This window comes from Fulmarus glacialis, unplaced genomic scaffold (genome assembly GCF_000690835.1).
Source record: "Fulmarus glacialis isolate BGI_N327 unplaced genomic scaffold, ASM69083v1 scaffold37085, whole genome shotgun sequence".
Classification (NCBI taxonomy): domain Eukaryota; kingdom Metazoa; phylum Chordata; class Aves; order Procellariiformes; family Procellariidae; genus Fulmarus; species Fulmarus glacialis.
Genome location: NW_009213023.1, coordinates 21,069 through 44,579, shown reverse-complemented (window position 1 = coordinate 44,579; position 23,511 = coordinate 21,069). Strand labels below are relative to the sequence as shown.

The window sequence follows — 23,511 nt, the reverse complement described above, 5'->3', positions numbered from 1 at the left end:
GTTTTGTTGATTGGACATTTGAAACATATGAACATGTGCATACTTACGTCCAAAGGCTCATAGGTACACCTCATGCAGTCCATACCATTGGAAATCCGACTTGGATACAGGTAATATAACAGGTATGCCTAACTGTGGTGCCTGTGTAACGTTTCTGTCCCAGGAAGAGTCCAGACGACTTGCTTTGTTTTTGCTGTGGAATCTGTATTTTTAACCTCTAATGATTTTCCTGCTTTCATGAAACCTGCTTTCATAAAAGTCTTTCTCCATGTACCTTTTGCAGCAATGGCTTTGCAGAGAGATAACAAGGACAGGCTTACACATTTTTAATGCTGGATCATCTGTTTATGCATAATATTGATCTGAATAGCAAATGTAGCTGGTCATTAAGATGTAAAGAGCCAGCAGAATCATTCAGCGTGCATGTGTAGGTTTCAGATTTAGACTGCAAATATCTTGGAGAGGGTCTGCGTTTTAGCCTATTTTGTCAGACAGTTACAGTGAACCATTGCTGTGGGAAATCACTCTCAGTTGATGTGATATTGAGAGCCCAAAGGGATTGTGCATTCAGTAGCCATCCACTGATTTTATATATTTTTGAGTACTGGTCATTGCCCATAAAAACAATTGCACCCTCAATGGTTGCAGAGACCTGCCGGGTAGTTATAAATTTTTTCACCATTGCAGCGTTATGATCCATTGGAATCTGAGATTGGCGAGAGCTGGATTCCCAGGTTTCATTACTTCCTTTATATTTGCTCTAACATTGTTTAGGTTAGTACAAACATAATGAGCTCTGAATTCACTCATCATGTACATATATGCCACATACTGTTTAAGAAATTCATGCAACCGCTCCCTATCTTGTGCTGCCAGGGGTGCCTGCATGGTGCTCTGCTGCTCTCCTGCCTTTGAGACCCTGCTCTCCAGGTGCTCCACTGGTAACATCCTCCTCTATTAGATATCTATCCCTAATGGGAGCTCATTTCTGGAGTCATTTTAGTTTTCCTTTTTTTTTAAAAGGACTGGATAAGGGCTGGTCAGGTGATTTCTTATGTTGCTTCCAGGTTGAGCATCTGGGGAAGAAAGAAGGTCTATGTGTAGGTTTTATATTTCAATATTTCAGTTTTAGATGCAGGGTAAAACTGGAATCTCTGGGGCATCATGTTCAAATCCCTGGTTTTGATTTTGGGTCAATACTTTACACCGACCTCAACTGTTATTTAGATTTGAGTGCATCTAAAAATGGCGTGAACATGGCATTTCTTTTAAGTTTCAGTATTATGCAAACAGCTCGGAATAATTTTTTGTTGTAAAATTTGAAACCTAGATCAAAGGTGACTTTGAAACTGAACCCTAACCTAAACTACATCCAGATATCTGTGCCAATCTATTTTTATATATTATCAAATAAAATATCTTGACATGCTGAAATTGTATGTGGTATTTTTTCTTTAGAAGTAAATGGATTCATATTGGAAATATGAAATGGGACCTATCAGCTATTACAAATCCCTTTCATTTCTTTAGCAAAGGTTTTCATTTTTAGACCTGGCTATATCTCCCAAGTATGAGATATCCATGTTAACAATGATTGTTTATGGGACACGGGTTTATTACAAAAGGACATTGTCTTTATATTAATGAAAACGATTTTTATTTTTATTTTCCTGTTCTAGTCAAGGATGTTTGGTACCTCAGTGCAGGGTAGGTTAATGTAAAATAAATCCTTTGTATTTAGGTTACATGGTTGGTTGTGGCTCCGTCTGAAAATAACAGGAGCAGTTTTCATCAAACATATGATTACTAGTTTATATGTTTTCTTACTCAGTTTCTGTCTGGAAAATTGTTTACAGCATAAAAGCATCCTCAAACTTGAGGCCTTTTTTGGCTTTTTAAGTGGGAGAAGACTCCAGACACTCTAGTGGGATAATATAGGAAGTTTCTATTGCTGGACGTACTGATAGGCTGAGGACTTAAATCCTCTGAGCAATCAATCCACTGGCTTTTATGAATGCTTAGGGAAAAAAAGGAAATATATTACTGGAAAAGAGAACTAAGCCTTGTTGCAGGATACATGATGGCCAAATTCAAAAAAGACACATGTATGGTAAAGTCTCATGTATCATTACAACTGTCTGAGAGGGACAAGTGAAAGCAAAACAAACCCAGGAAATAATACTTTTCATATAACAAATGGATTTTGAGGGAAAACCTCAGTGAGGAAAGAAAGCATATTCTGATTCTGACTGCTCTTCTGCTGGGAACAGAACCTTTGCTAAATAGCTTCATAATTAATTTTAGTGTTAATTCAGCAGGTCTAGTATGAAATAAATCCTTCCTTGGTAGAAGCATTGTCTATTACGTGTGCTGATTTATGGGAGAGAATCAACTATATTTTAATGATAGCTGGACTAGACTGTAAATGTAGACTAGGACTCACATTATATGAGAAAAGCTCGTTTGTGCTTAATATACTAGATAAATTGTTCCTGGCTTCTTAGGGTGTGACTATACTTGCTGTCACACTCCCAAGTTTACTCAAGAACTGTGTGATTTGCTGAGTAGGTGCTAGTCATGTAAGGGAAAACCCGACGGGATGCGTTTTATATACCTGTTTTTTTCCTCAGCGTCCCGTATTAACCTTTTTTGTCCTTTTTTTCTCCCCTTCATCAAAGGAAAGTCTCCTCAAGACCGAAGGCAAATTATAGGAGTGGGGAAAATGACCACCAATAATCTGAGCAATATGAAACCTAACACTGCGATTTTGTTTTAGTGAGAGGAAAACACCAGTTGCTGGCTGTCATACAATTCTAAGCCAAACTTTAACTTCATGGCAGCAGCTTTAAAATCTATTTAATATTTCTTATTTCTTCAGTTAAGCTGTTTCTTTCTGCAGTTAATAATAGGTTGTGGGATTAAATCTTAGCTTTTGATATTTACTGGGAAATGTGGTATAGCGATTTATGAGTCAAAATGTACTTTGAATAAATTATCATTGCAAATTACAGTTTATGAAAGTTGTGACTATAACCATAATTACACCATTGGCTATGCACAACTTGAAATCTCGCTTGCTGAATAAATTTGTTTTCATTCAGATTGCATTCCCGACATTTTTAGAAAAGAGTGAACCAAGCCTCACTGACAAAATTTCCTACAGGGTTTATTAAAAAGGTCAACTTTTTTTTGCTAAACTTACCTCAAATATAAACATTTCTTGAATTAATGAGATGTTATTTTAGTCTGTTATGAGAGTTTCCTATTCAAGTTTACTAAACTAGAGACTCATAAGGAGACTCACAAGAGCTTCCACATTACCCCATGCCTTTAGCTATCTATATATCCTAAAATTGTTAAAGTTAAAATTGATTCTGCAAACTGTTAGGAAAAAACCAGCCGATAGCCAAAATCAGGTATATTACTGTAAATTGGGGGGGGAGAGGTTTAAAGCTCTGTCTGGCAAGAGAAGGGTTAAGGACTTTTTTGCTATACCCGTTTCAAATTACAATGAGAAGCCTCTTCTTTCCCAGCAGGGTTGTGCTTACATTAGTCTTTAGATCTCTCTTGAAGAGAGCTGTTATATTTGTGCCTGCTAGAGTTGGAAATAACTGTTCAGAAGCTGAAAAGGGTTGAATGGATTTACAGAAGGTTTTTTTTGCGAGTAAATTCATGGCAACACATTAATTTGATTAGTACATGCTGTAGAATTACTTTACACTCAAGCGATTCAAAAGATGTTAAAGTTATCACCAGGCTGCTGGACAAATATGTGTTACACCACCAAGGTACAGATCAAGACAAATCTGTGACTCAGGATTTTATCTTGGGAAGAGCGCAAGGTGTACGAAGAACTCAGAATAACGAGGGAAGATAACTCTGGGAACTACAATGTGTCAGAAGAACAGCTCTTGCTAATACAGCTCCCCACCAAAGACCTGGTTATCTAAGGTTTATATAGGAATGCCTAGGTCAGCTGACAAAATACTGGTCTTCTGCTCCATAAATGCAGAAAAAACGATAACAACAGTGGAAAATTGGAAGTCTGAATTTCAGCTTTCTTAGAAATAACTGCAACCTGACACATTCCATAATATTTAAACAGGGTGGGGGGAGAGAAATCACCAAAGATGTTACGTTTAGAGATGACATTGACATGAAGAATAGGTAAATTTTGTTTTTCAGCCACTGGGAAAGCAGACCTCATAGGAACTCAGAACAAGTAGGAGAAAAGATTTTTTTTGATTTTTTTTTTTCCTTGTTCTTTTTCTTTTCAAAGATGAACCTAACTGCGCTCAAAGCTTTCATGGGCTTGCTCTGGAATTGCTGGGTTCTGGTGGGTCACGCACAGGGAGGTTTAGGAGACAATCATGTCCATTCGAGTTTTATTTACAGGAGACTGCGGAACCATGAGAGAAGGGAGATTCAGAGAGAGATTCTCTCTATCCTGGGTTTACCTCACAGACCCAGACCATTTTCACCAGGAAAGCAGGCTTCTTCTGCACCCCTCTTCATGCTGGACCTGTATAATGCCATGACAAATGAAGAGGATACGGAGGAGCTGGAGTATTCACTAAAGGGATCAATGGCAGGGGAGAGCAGAGGGATACGGAAAGGATACCCTGCCTCTCCAAATGGATATTCGCGGAGAATACAATTATCTCGCATGACCCCCCTGACCACACAGAATCCTCCCTTAGCCAGCCTGCACGACACCAACTTTCTGAATGATGCTGACATGGTCATGAGCTTTGTCAATTTAGGTATGTGGAAAAATTTTTTGTTTCTGCTCTCTTTGACAAACTGTTAGCCTGATCTTGTGAGGGGCAAACCTCTCGGCCAGACGGTAACCTGTTCTAAAACAGCAGGATTGGGGCCAGGCTGCTATGCCACTGGTAAAAGAAAAGTCGTACTGATGGTAAAGTAGCTACGTTGTAGGTGGCCATGGAAAAAGATTTTTCTCACTGTTTATATAAAGTCAGTTTCTATAACTCCCCTCTGCTGGCTTCTGTTTTCTTTCTTTCATTGATGTAATGAAAATTCTAGCCTCAGGCCAACTAACTCCTTTTTTTTTTTAAAATCTCAAAAAATCAAACACTTATGCCTATTGCTCGGTTATTTCCCTCACTGTTTTGCTTAAAGCTCAGACATGAACAAACATCAGTTGTTAATATTTTAAAGCCTAGAATGTTATGAAAAGGGAAAAGCTAAGCCATTTCCAAAAAAAAAAAAAAAAAAGAAAAGAAAAAAGATTTCTTAGGTTGTTTAGGGTTTTTTTCTGTTGGTAAGAGTCAGAGTTTTATTATCTTTTCAGCTGGATGGCTGGATTTTAAATAATCTGTTGCTGTTTCTTTGTTATTTCTATTTAATAACCACAGACTGTGTTTTATTATACTGCCATGGTGCTCAGAGTCTGCAATGGTTCTTATTTTCTGTGTCATAAATAAATTAAATAACAAGTAGAGTATTAAACACCAGAAACATGCAAGCAAAGAATGCTTTTGAAAATGATATCAATTCAGACACAAAAACTGATAAAACTAAATTATATTGGCTTCTGAGTATAATAAACATGCTTACCAGTTACGTTGTGGTTGAAAAAGCAGTTACAGATTTCTTTAATAGAAGGCAACTTAAATCTCATTAAGAAAGCTGCAAATAATTCATGAAATGTATTTACTATTTTTATAAGTATTTTAAATGCTGCAGGACTCATAAAGCTAGCTTAAAAAAACCCTTCTCATTTGATCTGAATAGCAAGAGATTTAATTGAAATCTTGAAGTTTCTCAATAAGCTGGTACAAAATCTGATGAACTCTTGCTTTCCAGGATAATACTTTCTGTGGAAACTTTTTAAACTACAGCGCATATTCCAAAATACCTTCAGATTATCACATACATTCTGCACCTTTTATGTCTATCAGGTCGTTAATCCTCGCTGCAGGATTAAAAATGTTTTCAAACACTAAAATCCTCAACAACTCGAATTTCTAGGAAAATGGCACCCTGGAGTTTAGTTGTCGTAATAATAAAATTACTTTTCATTAATTATTTGGCAGATCAGGAGGTGTTCAATTCTGAGATCTTTTTCCTTTAGAGTAACATATGTCCACAACTCTAAAAACATTTGCTTGTTGCTCTTGTTCCTGAAATAGCAGATTAGAAAAAAATGAAATTTCTGTTATTTGAAAATGTGTTCCTCATCCTTAAGAAAGAGTTACATATTGTCTGTGTATTACTTTAAAGTTATCATTGTATGCCTCGAGTTACCCAGAATATCTGGAGTCAGCTGAATTTAAAATGGCAATGTCATAAAGGAAAATAGGAAATGCTCTGATCTCCTAAGCATTAGCCAAGGCCCTGATCCTGCAAAAATCTTCCTTGTGTGTCCTGAGAAATACCCTCAGTAAATATGTCACAGACCATTTCATCAATGGCCCTGAGGACTATTTACACGGGACCGAGCCTTTGATTTCACGAAACGTCTTTGATTTCAAGAGGATTTCTTGCAGTGCATGAGTAGAAGTCTTTGAAGGCTCGGTGTCAGATATGTCCTAGCCCGATCCTGCTGCGCTTCTCCAGACAAAAACCCTCTCTGGAAGAACGCAAGTTTGCACTGAGTGTCTTACCTTGACTGGGAATTTTCTAATATTTGCCTCATTTTGTTGGGAAGCCAGTGTTGCCTTAAGAAAGTCATTTTGAGAAGCTAAAGCGTATATTATGTTTCTGAACTGTGAAAACTGAGGGTGAGATGCTTTATTTTTCTAGTGATTATGATTAATAGACAACGTTAACTTATAAAAAAATACTGTGTAAATACCCGATTTTGTTTGGCCTCTGTAAAATTAAAATGTGTCTCAGCTCTAAGTGAGTCTAAATCCTAATTCACTTTAAATGCCCTTCCATACATGTTGGATATTGTGGTTTATCACACATTCCACCGTGTAACGTGCGTAAGAAATATTGATGACCAATATAGATTAGCTTCAACATTTTTATTAAACAATCCTATGTTCCAGTATAATTAACATAAAAATGAAATAAATCAGGGAAACAGGTAACCATTTTATATGATTTATGCAGTATGAGATCGTTTCGGATGAGGGCAAGCACTTTTAATGTACAATGGGGAAAAATATGCAGTGATAAGTGAATGCTAACACTGTACCTTAAAATCAATATATGCTGATGCAGCACAGTAATAACTCAACTGGTTTTAGATTTGAAGCCTCAGCCAACTTGCATCAAATTAATCTGCTCTGGAAATTGTGTTCACCATGTTCATACTTGCACACCATTAATTACAAAAGGTGTAATTATAAAGCTTTATTAATCATCATGATATTTTAAATTGAAACTTTTGTATATAGTTGCAGCCAGTTATAATAACTTAAGACATATATTAAAACAAGAAATACGTAGCTGAGATGTTGGATAGAAATTATTAAGCATAAGATTGAAAGGGCTGAATAAGATTAAAAAGTAAAGTAAAAAAATAGACAAGGACAAATAATTTTACATTAAAGAATAAAAATTGAAACATATATGCTGATTTTGATAAAAATCAACCTGTCAGAGTTGCAAATACCTCACTTTCAAAAACAAATTTAAAAAATAATCATCAAGGGAACTGCAATTATAATTCTGTCAATCAACCAGGGAGAAAAACAAGACTGCATTTACTTCTCCTGAAGTTAAAATTGTAAACACCTGCTCCTTATACTGGAATTTGAACCAGAATTTCCATCTTTTTCTTTCTTGAAAGATACGACAAGACAGAGACTATGTCTTGTCCTGTATTTTGTATAAGGCTGTGTGCGTTGGCAGCTCTCCATAAATATTGATGAGTGTAACAGAAGAGTTAACTGGGGTTGGTCCAGCAGTAAAAGAATAAATCCTCCACTAAATACACTGGGGTTTTCAAAGACCTGATTATATCACCTAAAAGTTCAGGACTTTGTTTTCCTCACTGGGTGTTTTTTTATCCTGTTGTTATATTTTATTATATTGTTGCAAAGCCCGGACTGTTTAGAGTTCTGGCATCTTCTTTTTGGCCGGTCTCCCAAAATGACATATATAGGATACCCTGTTCCTCAGAGAACAGACAAATAATACTCATGTAGTCCTACTCACTTTTCTGCTCACTCAAAATTCAGTTAAGGAAGGACTTTTTTAAGATAAATGTTAGTGTTCCCACTCTTCACCTCTCACCAAAAGAGGGGGATTGAATAAAAAGATATGTACATGACTGAGGCTTGGAGAAACAGCAGCACTTTTATAAACTACATTTAAACATTTCAAGGACTGAATTTTCCATTAGCATCAAAGTGATCATTAAATCCACTGCACTTAAGTGTTCCTTCTCATGCAATTCTAATGGTCTGTATTTTCATTTGCTTACAACACATCTGCAAATTTTTCTCTAAACAGATTGCTGCATTTGCTAAGCAACTCTGTTTTCTTTCTCCATATTTTCCTATGATTTGATATGAACATTCTATAAGATAGGGGACAAATATATACAAGTTTTGTGGTTTTCTGTTATGTTTTCTTTCTTAGCATATAAAATTAATTTCAAAAACTTAAATGTGAAGATCACTATAAAATTTGTGACCCTGACCTACCCATGCTAATTTAAAGAATGATAAAATATTATGGAGATTTTTAAAGTAACTGATACACCCCAGAAAGACAACTTTTGTTCTTCACATGCAATGTGATTCCGCAATCTTAATTATAATAATTCTCTAACCACATGTGCTGTGATCAGTTCTTAAATCAGACCCTGAAATCAATGGAAATTTTGCCTGTTTGAGGCACAGATGACTGTTCATGTTTCTCCAGCTTCTCTACCCCAAGTTTGTACACTGTTCTTCTTTAAAACCTGAATCACTAAGCAAATACATAAATTCACAAGATTTACAGCCCATTGTGTTCATCAGAGAATGCTAACATGGCAGAGAACAACTTTTATACAACTACTTTGAGAAACCTACAGTACATCAATCCACACCGAATACCTGTACAAATATATTTTCGTTACACATGAAAAAGAAAGGATTCCTAACTGCAATCAGACCTTGAGCGTATATAGTAGCTAGTTTCTTAAATTAAACTAATTCAGTTTCTACAACCTTCCACTCACAGCTAACATATCATCAGCGAGGGATATGGAGTGCTAAGCTATAAAATGCCAGGAGCTGTGGAAGGGGAGCTGGGTTTGAAGGATACATGCAAAAAGGCCTCACGATCATTAACTTCTCTCCTCAAAGCTTAGGAATGAGCACACTTTCTTTCTTTCTTTTCCACTGGATTTCAGATGTTGCTGTCTTAATTTTAACCTTACATGAATTTCCTTGGCTGTGGTACAGTTTTAGTCCGTAAAATGCTGGCTTCTAATGAAAATATTGACACAGCCTTAACTGAAGTGACAGAAATAGTGCTATTATCTTGCCTTGAACAGAGGGATGCTATTACAGAGATAAAACCTGTTAAACAACAAATAGACCCCACGTCTTTAATTGTGGAATTGGATCAATACTGAGAAAAAATGAGAAAACAGCTGTAAAGTTTTTTTGAATGGCAACCCAAAGTCAATAAGATAGCATTTTTCACTCTTTTACATAAAATTTAAAGCAAATTAGATCAAGTGGTCTCATTTACTCTTCACCCAAAGTAGACCTCATTTGGCATCTTGAAATCCTAAGATTTTTTTCCCTTAATAAAATTTTTGTCACCCAATCAGTGAGCTGAACTAATTTGTTGTGACCTAGGTAGGCAATCAGGCATTAGAAATAACTATTATTGATGAAATAATTTTCTATTATCAAATTAAATATTAAGACAGCTTTTTGCAAAATAGGTTAGTTTATTTCTAGAATAAAAGGACTTTACCCGTGGGATGACATTCCCTAAAAATCCTCACCCAATCCTTACAATTCAATGGGCAGTTTTAACCAATTTCTGTGCGATGACAGAGCAGGTTGTTAGGGATTGTTCCTGATTTTGAGCAAGAAATATTCTTCATATTCCTTTTTGGAATTACACTACATTTGTTGTTTTATATAGAAATATTTTATATTTCCTTTGAAATCTCTCATGTTACATGAACCTTATGAACTATATAGCTCTACCTCAAAATAGGTTTGTGTGTGATCCATAAATATCATCTAACAAAATAATGTTTTTATAACTGTCAATTAATTTTTTTGCCAAAGTTAACACTTTAAATCCAAGTAAATTATTGTATCTACCCAGCCAAAAAAATGTCAAGCTCTCCATTAACTGGGGTATAAAACTGTCTGACTTTCCTTGCCGACAGATTTGAAAGAAATTGCAGATAACTGAAGAGAAACTGATTTAGCAGATGGTCAGACGTGCATGGTGAAAAGCTATATATATGTATGGATATATATAAGTATATATTATTATTAATATTTTTCCCATTGGGAAGAACGGCTGACCCAGTTCCGCTTCTTCTTTAGAAAGTGCTCCTTTCCAGACTAAACACAGACTTTGGGTGGGGTTGTGGGGATTGTATGTATTGTACAGTACATATTTTCCCAGGAAAACACAATCCTGCAGTGACTCTGGCTAGGCATGAAAGAGAAAGAGGAAGGCTTCTGGTTTGTGTGGAGGGTATTAGGGGAGGAGTCTGCCTGCCATGGAGTGGACAGAGAGCTTCTTGGTTCTCTTCCTAAACCCCGGGTTGTTTGCTTAGATAACAGGTCAACATCGGCACATACGTGATCTCCCACACTTATTGCTCCTGTTATTTTCTCTGAATGTTAAATTATGCAAAGAATTTTACCATGGCTACCTGCCTACTTACTGCCTGAGTTATGGAGGTAATTATGACATGGGCAGTTCCTTTTTCTTGTCTTTTTAGCCACAGCGGTTCCTTTCAGCTTGCTTTCATAGGCTCACAAGCTAATATAGCTCTGCAGAAAATTGATTGATTACAGTCTGATCATTCTAGGTGTCATCTGGTGTTTCCACATAGCTGAGAATGAACAGTTTATGAAGTGCCAATTGCAGCCTCCAGCTAAAGAAAGGCTCCCCAGGGCTGCAGGAGAGGTCTGGCTGCTACCAGACTTTATAATTATTTCCCACACTTTTCCCCATCCTCTCCTACTCGTCCTTTCCCTTGTCTCTAACCCCCGCCGTCTAGGCAGGGTCACTGAACTTTAATTTTATGTCAGTGGCATTTGGCTGCAGAAGGGATTAAAGGCGGAGAAGTGGTGAGACTAGGCAACAGCGCGGGAGATGGAGAGGGAAGGAATGAGAGCAGGCATGGGAGAATAATGGCAAAGCACAAGGCCAAGCTTTACAGGGAGGACAGCCCTCCTCTTCTCAGTAGGCAACAGCCAACATGTGGGGCTGGACACAGACCTGCTGGGCATGGGAAAGGTTCACGACAGAGAAACAGCCTTTACAGGAACTGGTATTACTAACTGGGAGAGTTAGTCCCGCTCCTCTGTGCCTCACACGGGGCGTGATGTTGTAGCACTGAGAGCATTTCCCATGCCGGTAGAGGTACAAAACCGGAGGGAAGTTCATCATGGTAGGAAGAAGGTGCATGCAGACAGAGAAAGGGCAAAGAACAAAGACAGATAATGTGCAAATGAAAGAGAAATGAGTCCAGGTATGGGTGTCTTCTCCTAGTAAGCCTTGCAGGTGAAGGGAGCAGTTTTCTTCTCAATCCCTCGTGGTAGAGCAACTACCTCAACATCCCTAGGCACTTGGATCCCCAGGCAAAATTTTTTGTCCTTGCAAAATAAAATGCAGCTCCCCCCCGTCTTCAGTATGTGTGTGCAGGGAGTACACAGATGGGCTACTAACATTTGCAGCCATAAATAACGTAGAAGCTAGCTTTTAAAAACCGCAGGTTAAAGGATGAGGGCTGCCATGACGCACACAGAGAGGTTGAGATCAGAGGAGCAGCTAAAAGAGGTCGGGAGAAACAATGAATCCCCTTGTTCTGAGTCATATTTATGAGTGCTCCATTGCACCTAAAGTTCATATTTTATTAGCTAGGCCATGGGGTTTCCCCATTTGCTCATCTCTTAAAATAACACCCCTGGTTAAAATTTCCTATAAAACACAGAAATGCTACAGCAGGCAGAACTTGTCAACCCTGACAACTACATCATTTAAGTTTGTGGGTGGGGTACACCAAGCAGGAGCTGGTTTGTGTTTTGTACTGAATTATGAATTTGTTTCTATACAAAAAATGACTGTAAAACAAGTAGGAAAGGAGAGGTCTTACAGCTCAGCTCTCCTCTCAGAAACTTCCCACTATTATTGAGAGATGCTCCGAAAGGTGAATCTAAATGTTTAGTTCCCAACTTTTTTGGGGCAACTGCTCGGGTGCAATAGATTGAGAGCTTGGCTTTATCGACCGCTATTATACAACTCAATGGCATGTGTGGTACCTTGCTGGAACCTGGCTTTACTTTTTTTCCCACTGCAGTTCAGGGCAAACTGAGACAACAATTTTTACTGAGGTAGAGCCTAGAAAACTAATCAGGACAGCTAGTGCTGGTACGTGGTATATATCCACAGCTGACAACTAGTGGCTTTGCAGAAGCAAAATTCCACCCAACTCTCTTTTTGGAGGAGAATCAGGAGGAGGTAGGAATTTGAATAGCTGAAATTTCTACTAGGTTTATCTTTAACTGACTTAGCAATATTACCCATTCAGACCCCATGAGAACCTAAGAGTCTTTTCCAACCTCAGTGATTCTGTGATTCTATCCCTTTGTAGACTGTGTCTATTAAATGAAATTATTGTTGTTCTAATTCTCATGTATTTGACTGTAGTCAAATTAATGAAATTATATTCATATTATCTGGAAAAGCTGTTCCCATAATCCAGAGTAATTATTATAAATTAATAACAATTTGTCTAGGCATATGAATTTAAAACATCTCTTTTTTAAAAGTGAGGGGGAAATATAAGTGGGGTATTCAACTATAAGGTACTGCAAAATAATTTCAAAAAGATACTGTGTTGGACTTTTACGATATGGTTATCATCAGTTCTGGAGGTAGAGGTGTTAAATTCTGTCCTGGCAAACCTAGACTACAGAAGAGGAAAGAGCAGGGACACTGAATGATTTGTAAGTCTGATTTTGGAGCAGCAGGCGGATGGCACCTGATGGCACCTGGTGCCTGGAACCATGGGATTCTAGTGGCACGGTTTGCAAAAATGTTAGCTGAGAAATCAAAAGAGTGGGCAAACAGTAGTGTGGATGATAAAGCCGTAGGAGCCAGAGCAAGCCCAGCATACAACCCCATGACAGCTGTAGTCTTTGTGGTTTTTTTGGAATATAGCTTTGGGAAGGTTGTTCCCAAGGTTACCTCAGCTGGGGTATCTGTCAATAACTACAAGTCATAACATGCTAGTGATCCCGAAGGTTAATCTGCTACTCCTGACCAGGTTACCTTGCTGCCTCGTACATGAAATGTGTGCAAATGTTTTGCAGTGAGTCCGTCCTGGCCCCAGCCTAGCCTAAACCTGAAAGCTGGAGAGTGAAATGTCTGAGCAGCCAAATAGAAAAAACCTGAAAAGCTTCAGATAGAGAATGAAAACAGTGTACTTCTGTTTTCCAATCCATAAAATGAGGATGGGCAAATACTTGTGTGTTCATTTTCACTTCTGTGCTCTCTCGTTCTTTGACCTTGCAGAGTACTGGAATAGCTTTCTTCTTGTGAAGCCTCTTTTTCCTCTGGCTGTGCGCTGTAAAATGCCTTGCTCCTAAGAGCCTCACAACACCTTGAGTTTCCTCATGGTGATTTCAAGCGTTATTTTAGAAATGGCTAAAAAAAACCCTTCTATAAGAGCAACAAGTCTATTTACTATTCTTAAAACAGACAGTTTTACAAAACAACGAAAAAGAGAAAGAAACACTGGAATTAAAGCACCAAAACTGAGATTTGAGATCTGGTGCAACGGGGAGAGGATGTATGGCTAATTTAGCTCTTGTTCTCAGAATATAGATTTGTGCCTCTCTGCGGCATGTGTGCATGCGTATCGGTCTGTGTGCATGGCTTTGTGTATGTAATATAGAAAACATGTAAATTTCTTCAGTTTTAGTCATTGGGATTTTTTCCCCCTTAAATCATAATATTCTTTCCCATCAATACTATGTGGCTTTAGCAGCCCTGACCTTTCAAGCTGCCTGTTTGGGCCAGTGTTTATCAGATGACCGTTTGACCTCCTTGTTAATTGTACTTAATTGCATCCTGTTGTAACATTTTGAAATAAGGAGGAGAGTTTATGGATCTGCTCCAAAGAGCTGAAGACTAAAACGGCAGCAGAATTCAGTGGTATGAGGTGCTGAGCAATCTCGTAGTTAGGTCAATAAGCGCTGTGCCTTGTCCAGTTGATTGCAAAATTGGATCCTTAAACCAGTCCTTTTCCATTTAGGATCCTTGGTACTTCTGAGAATAAAATCACACAATTTTCTTTGTTCTGAGAAGGGCTTCTCCTCTCTGGTTTTCAGCTTGGAGCTTCCTCCAAAGAGATCAAGGAAGGACTGAGAGGAGAAACCTATCAACAGTACTGTAAGGGCTGAAGTTCACATATGATGATATAAAGAGACAAGCCTCTGTTGCCACAAGTGATCTCTCTGTGGTTTTCCAAAACTTCAGAGTTCCTTATGCTTCCCTAGAATTGCCAGTTCCCATGAGCTTTTTGAGCCTTGTGTAATATTTGCTATGAGATTTTCTGTGCATTGATGATTTATGGGCACATCTAAGATTTCATTAAAGAGCAGCAATTATCCCCTGTAGTTGTAGAAAAACAAAAATGAAAACAAATCAACATTCAGAAACAGATGCAGTTCTTGCAAATGGGCACTCTAGAGGCTCAGCAAGCAACTTCAAACACTTTTTATTTTATAATGCTTTTCATATAGCTGATGGCTTTTGAAACACATGGGGTTGACCATATTGATTCTCTTCTCACTAAAGATGAGATATATGTATATGCTTCCTCTATTGTTATTGTTACATAGCTCACTTCCACAAGCTTGATTGACGAGATTATAGTAAACTTGATTACCCAAAATGAATGAAGACAAAAAGGAATAGAAGCTATCAAACAATACCAAGTGAAAATCTAGTCCCAAGACTTTAAGGATCACAAGGCCAAAGCATACACTTTCAATTTTATTTTATTAAAACACTGATAATTAAACTTATTGGAGAATGAAGTGCCATGAAGAATTAACTGTCTGTAGTAGCAAACTACACAGAATTATGGCATTATTGTAAACGGTTTATCATCCAGCACGAGTCATATTCTAGATAAAAAAGACAAATTACTTAGTGCTGTGCTGTGAGACTCTAGGCTGACACAGTACTGCCCATGATTATCACCATGAACTGAACAGTATTGTGAAAGGTAAAAGCCTGTACTAAGTCTTTCAGGTAGCAAAGGTTAAACCCACAGTTCAACTACACACAATTGCATTTACATAGTTAAATGTTTTTTACATGTTGATTTAAGTTACAAGCTTATATGCTAAAAAATAAAACACGGAATTTGCTGAATATCATAGTAAGGTATTCAAAAGATTGTAATGTTTAAATCCTCTTTGGTGTTAAGCAGTAGTACGTATAACTGAAATCATACAATTAAATATGGTGACTTTCAGGGAGGGCTGGTTTATTTTTCAGAATTTTGAGAGGTATGTGTAATGTGACACAATATAGTATTGTTTATCAAAGTAGTTTAAAATTAGGTATTATTTCAGAATAAAGTTTTTTCTTTTCTTTGATTCCTTGGTGTGCTCCTTTGTTAATGTCATCTTATAGCTATTGACTATGGGTCTTTAAAAAGTAATATTTTTTTTCCATCACTTCTTAAGCTATTGAATTAATAATCATGTTTACTGAGGCTGTATATCATAATGAGATCACATTTACAAGGAGATGAATTTTTATATATAGAAAAAAAATTAGTTTAAGTAAATATATTTTAAATAAAAGCACTATGTTAGTGGTCAGGTTCCCACTCCCTGCTCATTCTTACCCTCTGGTCAGAAAGACACCCAAATTTTGTCTGAGACACATCAGCTCAACAATTAGGAGTGGTGAGAAGCCAGTATTACAACATGTAATACGAGTTTCAGGAGATCATCTTTGCTGTTCTAGAGATGTAGATACCTCTACAATCAGCCAGGGTGTTGTGTTTGTAAGTAACTTGGCGAAGAATATAAGAAATGCAGTCCCAGGTGGAATAACAGTGAAAATGCAGGAATGATACAAGCATGTCCACAGTCCTGGGCAACCAGCTCTAGGTGGCCCTGCCTGAGCAGGGGGGTTGGAGCAGATGACCTGCTGAGGTCCCTTCCAACCCCTCAGCCGTTATGTGACTCTGTGATAGAGTGGTTACAGAGAAGGGGGATTTTACTCGTCTTGTACATTGACATCAATCATTCCTACTTTTTTTTGGAGTGGAGTGATGGTTTTGCTCAGACAATTGTTGGATGAACAGTTCTGTGTGCTCAAAGTGTCATGCTTTTTCTTTCCACTTTGGAAATTTTTTTTTTTGCTTTCTATGTAATTTTGAGACTTCTGGTATCTCTCCCCAAGTCTGTCCAAAGTAACCTACTGTGAGGGATCACCACCTCTTGTCATGTTACCAGGAGCTTTTGTGAAGACTGCTTTTCCTTTCTTCTGGCAGTGCAGGTGTAATGCTGGATGGCCAACCCAGAGATCTTTTAATTCACTAACAGTCAGTGAGTTTCTGCCTTGAAAGAGGGTCAAAATGTTCATTAACTTTGGTAAGATTTAAGTTCTTTCAGGAATAAAAAAGTTCCTTCTTGTTGAGGGGACTTATTCCATATGGGGGGTTATATGTGAGTGAAATAATCTCTCTTTGCGAGAATAAATCATGACCAGATTAGACTACCAGAGCTGCAGAGGAGAGGGTGAGGTTTGAATCAGTATAACAAACTGTTAAAATCACAGCCAGCTCCCAAACTGGCTATTAAAACCTGCTGTCCTCACCACCGCTGCCCAGTCTCCTGGCTGCTCTTCCTCCTCATCTTCCTCCTGTTTGCCCCCAGGTGTAACGTCTGGGAGGGCCCGTCCCTGCTGTGCTTCTGGCCCCATAACTCTGTTTCTCAGCACCACTGCTTAGGCTCTCCTAGGTGGGTCCTTGGTGTTGGCCAATAGCAAGCATGCACAGGGCAAACCTTCAGAACGAGGGCTAACAATTTCTATAAGATGAAATTCCAATCTCTTTACGTTTTTAATTTTTAAGGTGATGACTCAGTTAGTACAGCGATTAGCCCAGTATACCCTTGTGCCCACAAAGTATAAATCTGAGGAACTCTGAATTCATTTGAGCCATGCTGAGATACTAGCTAAGCACATGGCCTGTGATCAGCTATTTTTTGCAAATGTATTTAATACCCTATCTATAATATAGCATATCAAAATAATTTTTAATTTATTATATATAGTAAAGCATTTTTCTCCTCTCTAAATGAGATGTTCTTGAGTGTTTCCTGCCTCATCATTGTTACAGCTGGACTGTTTTTTATGGAACGTTTGGTCAGTGTTAATAGGTATGAGTAATATTAAAATACTCAGATGTGAGCACAGGGTAAGCAGAAAATAGTGCCTCTCCGGTCCTATCCAGTTTGGCACGTGGACACAACTTCCATGGAAGCTTTTCTGACAAATTCCACAGTGGGAAACGGATGGAGTTTATTATACGACATGTGTGAATGGTAAATGGCTGAATGACTTGCCACCTCTGGGTGGAAGTGAGCAGAGGGTTAACATGAGCAGGAACTAACGAGATGTGGGAAGATAGAATGGGCTTTAATGTTTAGCTTTTACTCCCCTGCCAGTTGCCCTATGATGATATATGCCCTTTCACCCTTCTCAGAAGTTATGTTCCATCTGTATACTTTTACAGTGTCAAAACAGTTATAACTTACACCTATTTTCTGACCATTGCATCCCAGAGGTATAACTTTTGTTCCTATTCAGTTGCAGCTGAACCCAAGAGGGATCTTTTTTTCTGTCATTTGTTAACCTTGAGGTTGTGTTGATCTGACATCCTGACTTTCACACACAGTCAGAAACCTGGGAATAATTGTTAGTTTTCTTTGTGGCGATCTGTGATTAGAGAAAAACAAAATTAAATATGAGAAAAAATGGGAGTCTATTGATAGACGGTATCAGAACGTACTGGCTTTGCCAAAGCCTAGGCAAAATAGACATAATTGAAAATGCAGACAAAATTAACAACCTCAGGCATGGTGGTGTAAGGATTAGCTAATTTATCTATGTATTAGCTCAGAACTACATAATACAGTGATCTTTTCTCTGATCTGTTCTATTCTTTCAAGTAAAGATTTATTTATCACTGATGAAAATGAACACAACCGAAAACCTAGTGGATATGCATTTTTAAAATAGGTATTTGTGATTGGAGTGCCTTTGTAATATAGTGTGACTTAAAACAATGAAGAAATCAGAGGGTCCATACTTGTTACATTCAAAATAACAAACTGCACGTGATTTTTTCTTCATTGCCTCCTCCCAGACCCTAGGTTGTGATGCTTCTCTCTTTTGGCACACATTACTACTGACAGAACGAAATAGGTCCAAATGTGACCTGTTACTGTTAATCCTAGAGTTGTGATCAGCTGGACTTTCAACTTTAAAATTTATGGAAGACGATTCAGCTGACATTCATTCCACCACTGTTAGTGGAACTAAAAAGCACATATATGCCATGCACTTTTTGTTGTGCTTCGTGTTACAGCTGGAGTGAAAGTTTTGTATTTGGGAGGTTGAAAGATACAGTGCATTATACTGTCGAAACCAGAAGAAAAATTAGATTTTGAGGGATCACTTTGTCAACTATCTTTTATATTCGGATCACGATAATACCCAGATTTAGACGCTCATAATTCTGTTCACTTCCAAAATTCAATCTCTTTTTTCTAGTTGCTTATTCCTACTGTTGCATTGGCCAGGATCAAACCAGCATAAGAAAAGCAGGGTGTTGCTTTTCCACTTATTCTGTATCAACAACTGAAAGTCTTCCAGCATTTAATTATTATTGGAGCAGCTGCAGCGTAGCACTTGTTTTGACTTGTTGAGCAAGTGCATTTGACTTGGAAGATACAGAGAAGAGTAAACTGAATGAATAACACATGTTTACCAATGAATTTTTCAACAAAACATTGGCTATTGAATGAAGACCGGCAATCTCATTAAAACATCTATTTTATCCCATATTTCAGTGTGAAGTTACAAGAAGGCATCACAGGTAATCTGACAGTGTACAGGACACCTGGGAGATTATGTGTGAGAGAGCTGAGCTCAGTTATGCCTCTTCGGTCGAGGCATTTCTTTAGGTCTGTGCTTATAAAATTTGCTGGCAGGCACTGTTATACAATTCCTGGGAACTCGTTCCTGCTCAGGGTGAATGCTGAAAGATTTTAATTACTAACTGAGCTCCAATTCTTCAAATAATTAATGAAAAAAAAAGAAATTTATCCTTTTACATATTCACTTACATTCCACCATGTTTTTGTAACTTCCATTATTTGCCTAGTTGCTGCCTGCCACTTACTAAAGTTGAATACCTTGCATGTCTGTTTTCAGGGGATTAGAAAGTAGAAATCACATAATTTCAAAGTCCGCCTTAATAATAATTTAGTGTTTCAAACTATTTTTACTTTTTCAAATGTATATTTTGTTAATTGGTAAGAATCTATCAGATCTTATTGGCTACAACAGCAAAATTAAAAACTTAAAATTTTAATAATAGAACAGTGCTTTCCTGGTCATTCTCAAAAGAAGATGTAATGCTAAATGCTTGGGTAAGACACATGAATATTCTAACTTTTTTTTTTTATAAACTATGGGATATTGGATATGAAATATATTTCTTCTATGAGGGATAAAGAAAGAAAACCAATATGTGCCTGAAAAAAGTCTAGGCAATGTATTATTTTTATTTTTTTTTAATTATGCTTTTCCTTTTCATTCTTGCTCTAGATTCTGTTGCAGTCACTGAAGGTTTTCTCATTGACTTTATCTTGACTTGAATTACTTTGCAATTCATACAGTTCAGTAACCTGTGCAATTATGGAAGGGATATTCTACCATTAAAAGTCTGGATTCAATAAACAATAGATGATTTTTTATTTATTGAAACTGCCACTAACTGCACAGTATTTCATCAAACAATTTCAAACTGTCCCTAATTTAGTAAGCAAAATAGCCAAATGTTGCTCATTGATGTCAATAACTGACTGAAAATAAAAAAATTAGTGAAATAACTCTAAATCTTCAGCAGTGTAACTTGCTTCAGAATATGACCTATCAAGCTTTCTGCTTTGTGTTTTAATAAGAAAGTATATTTTATGTAAGAGCAATTTACATCATTCTTTCAAAACCACATCTGTAAATCTATAATTACTTTAAATACAAGCAGTCTAATAGTAATAAATACAGAGAAACTCAAATATACAGTACTGCAATAAAGCAGTTCTTAAGAAACAGAACTGTTGCAATGAAAAAAAGTAAAGTTTCTGCAGACTTACCCTCCCTAATTAAGCAAAATTCTCACTGATTACGGAAATAGTTTTGCCTCAGTCGGAAGGGGATCAGAATTTGGATTAAGATTCTGACAAAGAGTTTCGTGTTTAAGATAAGATATGTGTGGAATGTAATTTTGGGGACACCTATTTTCAACCTCTGCCTATATTTTTGACGTAAGGGATCCTTATATGCCTGCTTGTGGGCTTTGAGTATGAGCTGATCCATTTTGATTGGAGACGAGTTCCCAAAAGATCCTGGTTCAGATCCCCGAGACACATGACTGAAGCCTGTGCAATGTATTTTCCCACCTCAGACTGGGGAAGGAGATGAGGAGGGAAACGAAGGGTTATTAAGCCTAAATCACCCTCTTTCCTTTACTACTGGCTACAGAATAGTCAGGGGGGCACCAGCCCTCCCTCGCTCTGCTGATGAAAATGGGTAAAAAGAAATGCAGAAGTCTTGGTACTAAATGGAGAACAAGCAAGTGGGCATATGACTCTGAAGCTTTGTAGTTAAAACACTCAGCTGAATGATTATCTAGTAAATGCCTAATATCAAATGAATGAAAAAAAATCAGATGTGGGAACAAAAACTTACTTCGTTCTCATTTTGACTCCCAACTCCTGCACATCTTCTGTGCAGTGGCCCAGGATGTCCCACTGCCGCGCTGCTCAGCATCCTGGCAGTTAGGACACGGTCATCGAAAGCAGCTGATAGGGATTGAAATGTCCTCTGACTGAGCAAGGGCTATCTCTTAGTCCTATTCTCTGGAGCTGCAGATGACTAAAGGGGAAATGTAGATAAACTCTGTTCTTCTTACTGGCTGGTGCAAGACAGTTGACCCTTAACAAACAGAAGTGTCTCTCCACTGACTGTATCAGGCGGCCGCCTCTGGTGTCCGAAACAATCCTTTAAGGACAGGTGACTATTTTTATCAATTTCAGTGTCTAACTCAAAATAGGTTTCCTGAGTCCGGATTAGGATTCTTACCATTCTATAAAACAGGTTAAACCTATTAAAGCTTAGACAAATATTTACATTATCTGCTATTATTTTGTTTTTAATAATCACTTTAGGAAAGCTTAATCTAAGTTTCTAAAGTTAATGTTCATTTTCTACAGTGTAAAAGCCTAAACGAAATTACAAAGCTTTAAAATATCTGTTATCTAGTCTCCTCAACTGAGATTCATGTTCTGATGAATGTGCTTCTTAACTTCTCTCTGATGCACTTCATTAAAATATTTACACCTAGCATAGCTGTTTTTTTTTTAAAAAAATCTTTCGTTCTGCTCTAGGACCGCATCTTTTCTCCTATCCACGTGCCCTACAAAACATTCGTTGCCTTATTTTGTAGAAAGTGAGTCAGTTTAAACAGTCTAATCGTGGAAGAGAAAATGTGTTTCTAGAATTTGAATGTTGGAGAGAAGAGCAAGAATGAGGTAAACAGCTATTTGATGTCTGTCTTTTCACAGTAGCACAATAGCTAATTCCTAGGGCCTCTGACCTTTTAGTGTCCTGTAACAGAGTACTTGCATTAATCTGTTGCTTATCTGTCACCTACCACATTTGATATTTCCAGCCTCTGCTTTCAATTATCAGTCATTTGAGGCAGCACTGAGTAATTTCAGGAGAAAACGCCTGGAACCTTTGACCTGTTTTTGTCAGATAACCACAAGTGTTCACTGTAGATAAACTATCATTTCATTATATTCAAGATGTAAACGAGTGTCGTTTGTAGTGTATCAGCTTACTGTAACCTTTATCACCTTGAAGTGATTAAAACTGACTAGTTTACTTAGTGCTTATACAAAGAATTCAGAGTCAAACAGTGAAAATCGGTGAGATTAGTGTAAATGGCCCCTTATAGTTACACGGTCTGTAACTTTTCGTTTTGCCTTGGCATGTATATTTAGTAGTTAAACAGTGACATTAAGTCGATTAGTGAGGCTTCACTATTTGTGAATCCAGTTGGGATCCTGGGATCTCACATTGTAAAATCAGCTTATTACAACATATCTTTGGTTTGTTCCCCGGTTTGCCAAAGCAGCTTTCACTTTCCCTGTCACCACATAGCAACCTCCTCAGGAAAAGCAAAGCACATGTCAGTGGGGAGCTAATCACTAATGAAAGAGCACGTCTAATAGTCCCTCATGCACTATGACCTAAACTCATTGCTAGCACTTTTTACACTTTTTAAGCTCAGCCAACAGTTAATCAGACGTTTATAGCTGAATTGGTAAAATACCAATTACTTATTATACTATCCGTCCATATATGTACTTTGTATTTTTTTTTCCAGAAGACAAATACTTTTGTTAAGGAAAAATAGTGCATGATATTTTCTCTTGGTGTAAAAGATGACCCCTTTTCCAAAATATCTTTTTGGTGTAAACTTGTCTTCATTCTTCTTAGAGTTGGGCTTAGTGTTAATACAGTATGAATATTTCATCAGTTTGCCACATGGGTGGAAAATATCATTCTTTCCCATCTCACACACAGGTGTTTGTGATATTCCCTTGAGCCATGATTTGTCTGATGTAACCATAGTGCTGAATATATTAGTTTCAGGTGGTATAAAAATAATATTTTAAAAAGTTGATGCTAAGAATCCTGATCAATGAGAGCAAATGAAGAATTTTGTTGTAATCAGCATCAACCGTAATACTCCAGTTATTTTTACTTAGAAAAAATTATATTTCTCCAATGATTAAAAAAGGACTTCCTGATTTTCTGGTCAACCGGTATTTAGATGCAGTGATCGGTCCCACAGAGATGCATTTTGGCAGATGAACTGAGCAGAGCTGGAATGACATGAGAACACTCTGGAAGAACTGAATGCTTAAAAATCTTAACCTGTATTTTTCGGGCTGCCAGTGTTGAAAAGCTCTCGCATCTGAAATAAAAATATTTGAGAGACTGTCCCCCACC

The 23,511-nt window shown here is 37.5% G+C and overlaps 1 protein-coding gene across 1 annotated transcript in view; it reads left to right on the top strand.

Annotated features, from left to right (window-relative positions):
• Positions 1-4,194: 4,194 nt before the first annotated feature.
• BMP5 (bone morphogenetic protein 5) overlaps positions 4,195-23,511 on the top strand; it is a gene marked incomplete at its 3' end in the record, with an annotated part of 39,270 nt that continues 19,953 nt past the window's right edge. Inside the window, exon 1 of the mRNA XM_009578064.1 lies at positions 4,195-4,763. Coding sequence (XP_009576359.1) covers positions 4,280-4,763 — 484 coding nt within the window. The remainder of the gene's footprint in view (positions 4,764-23,511) is intronic.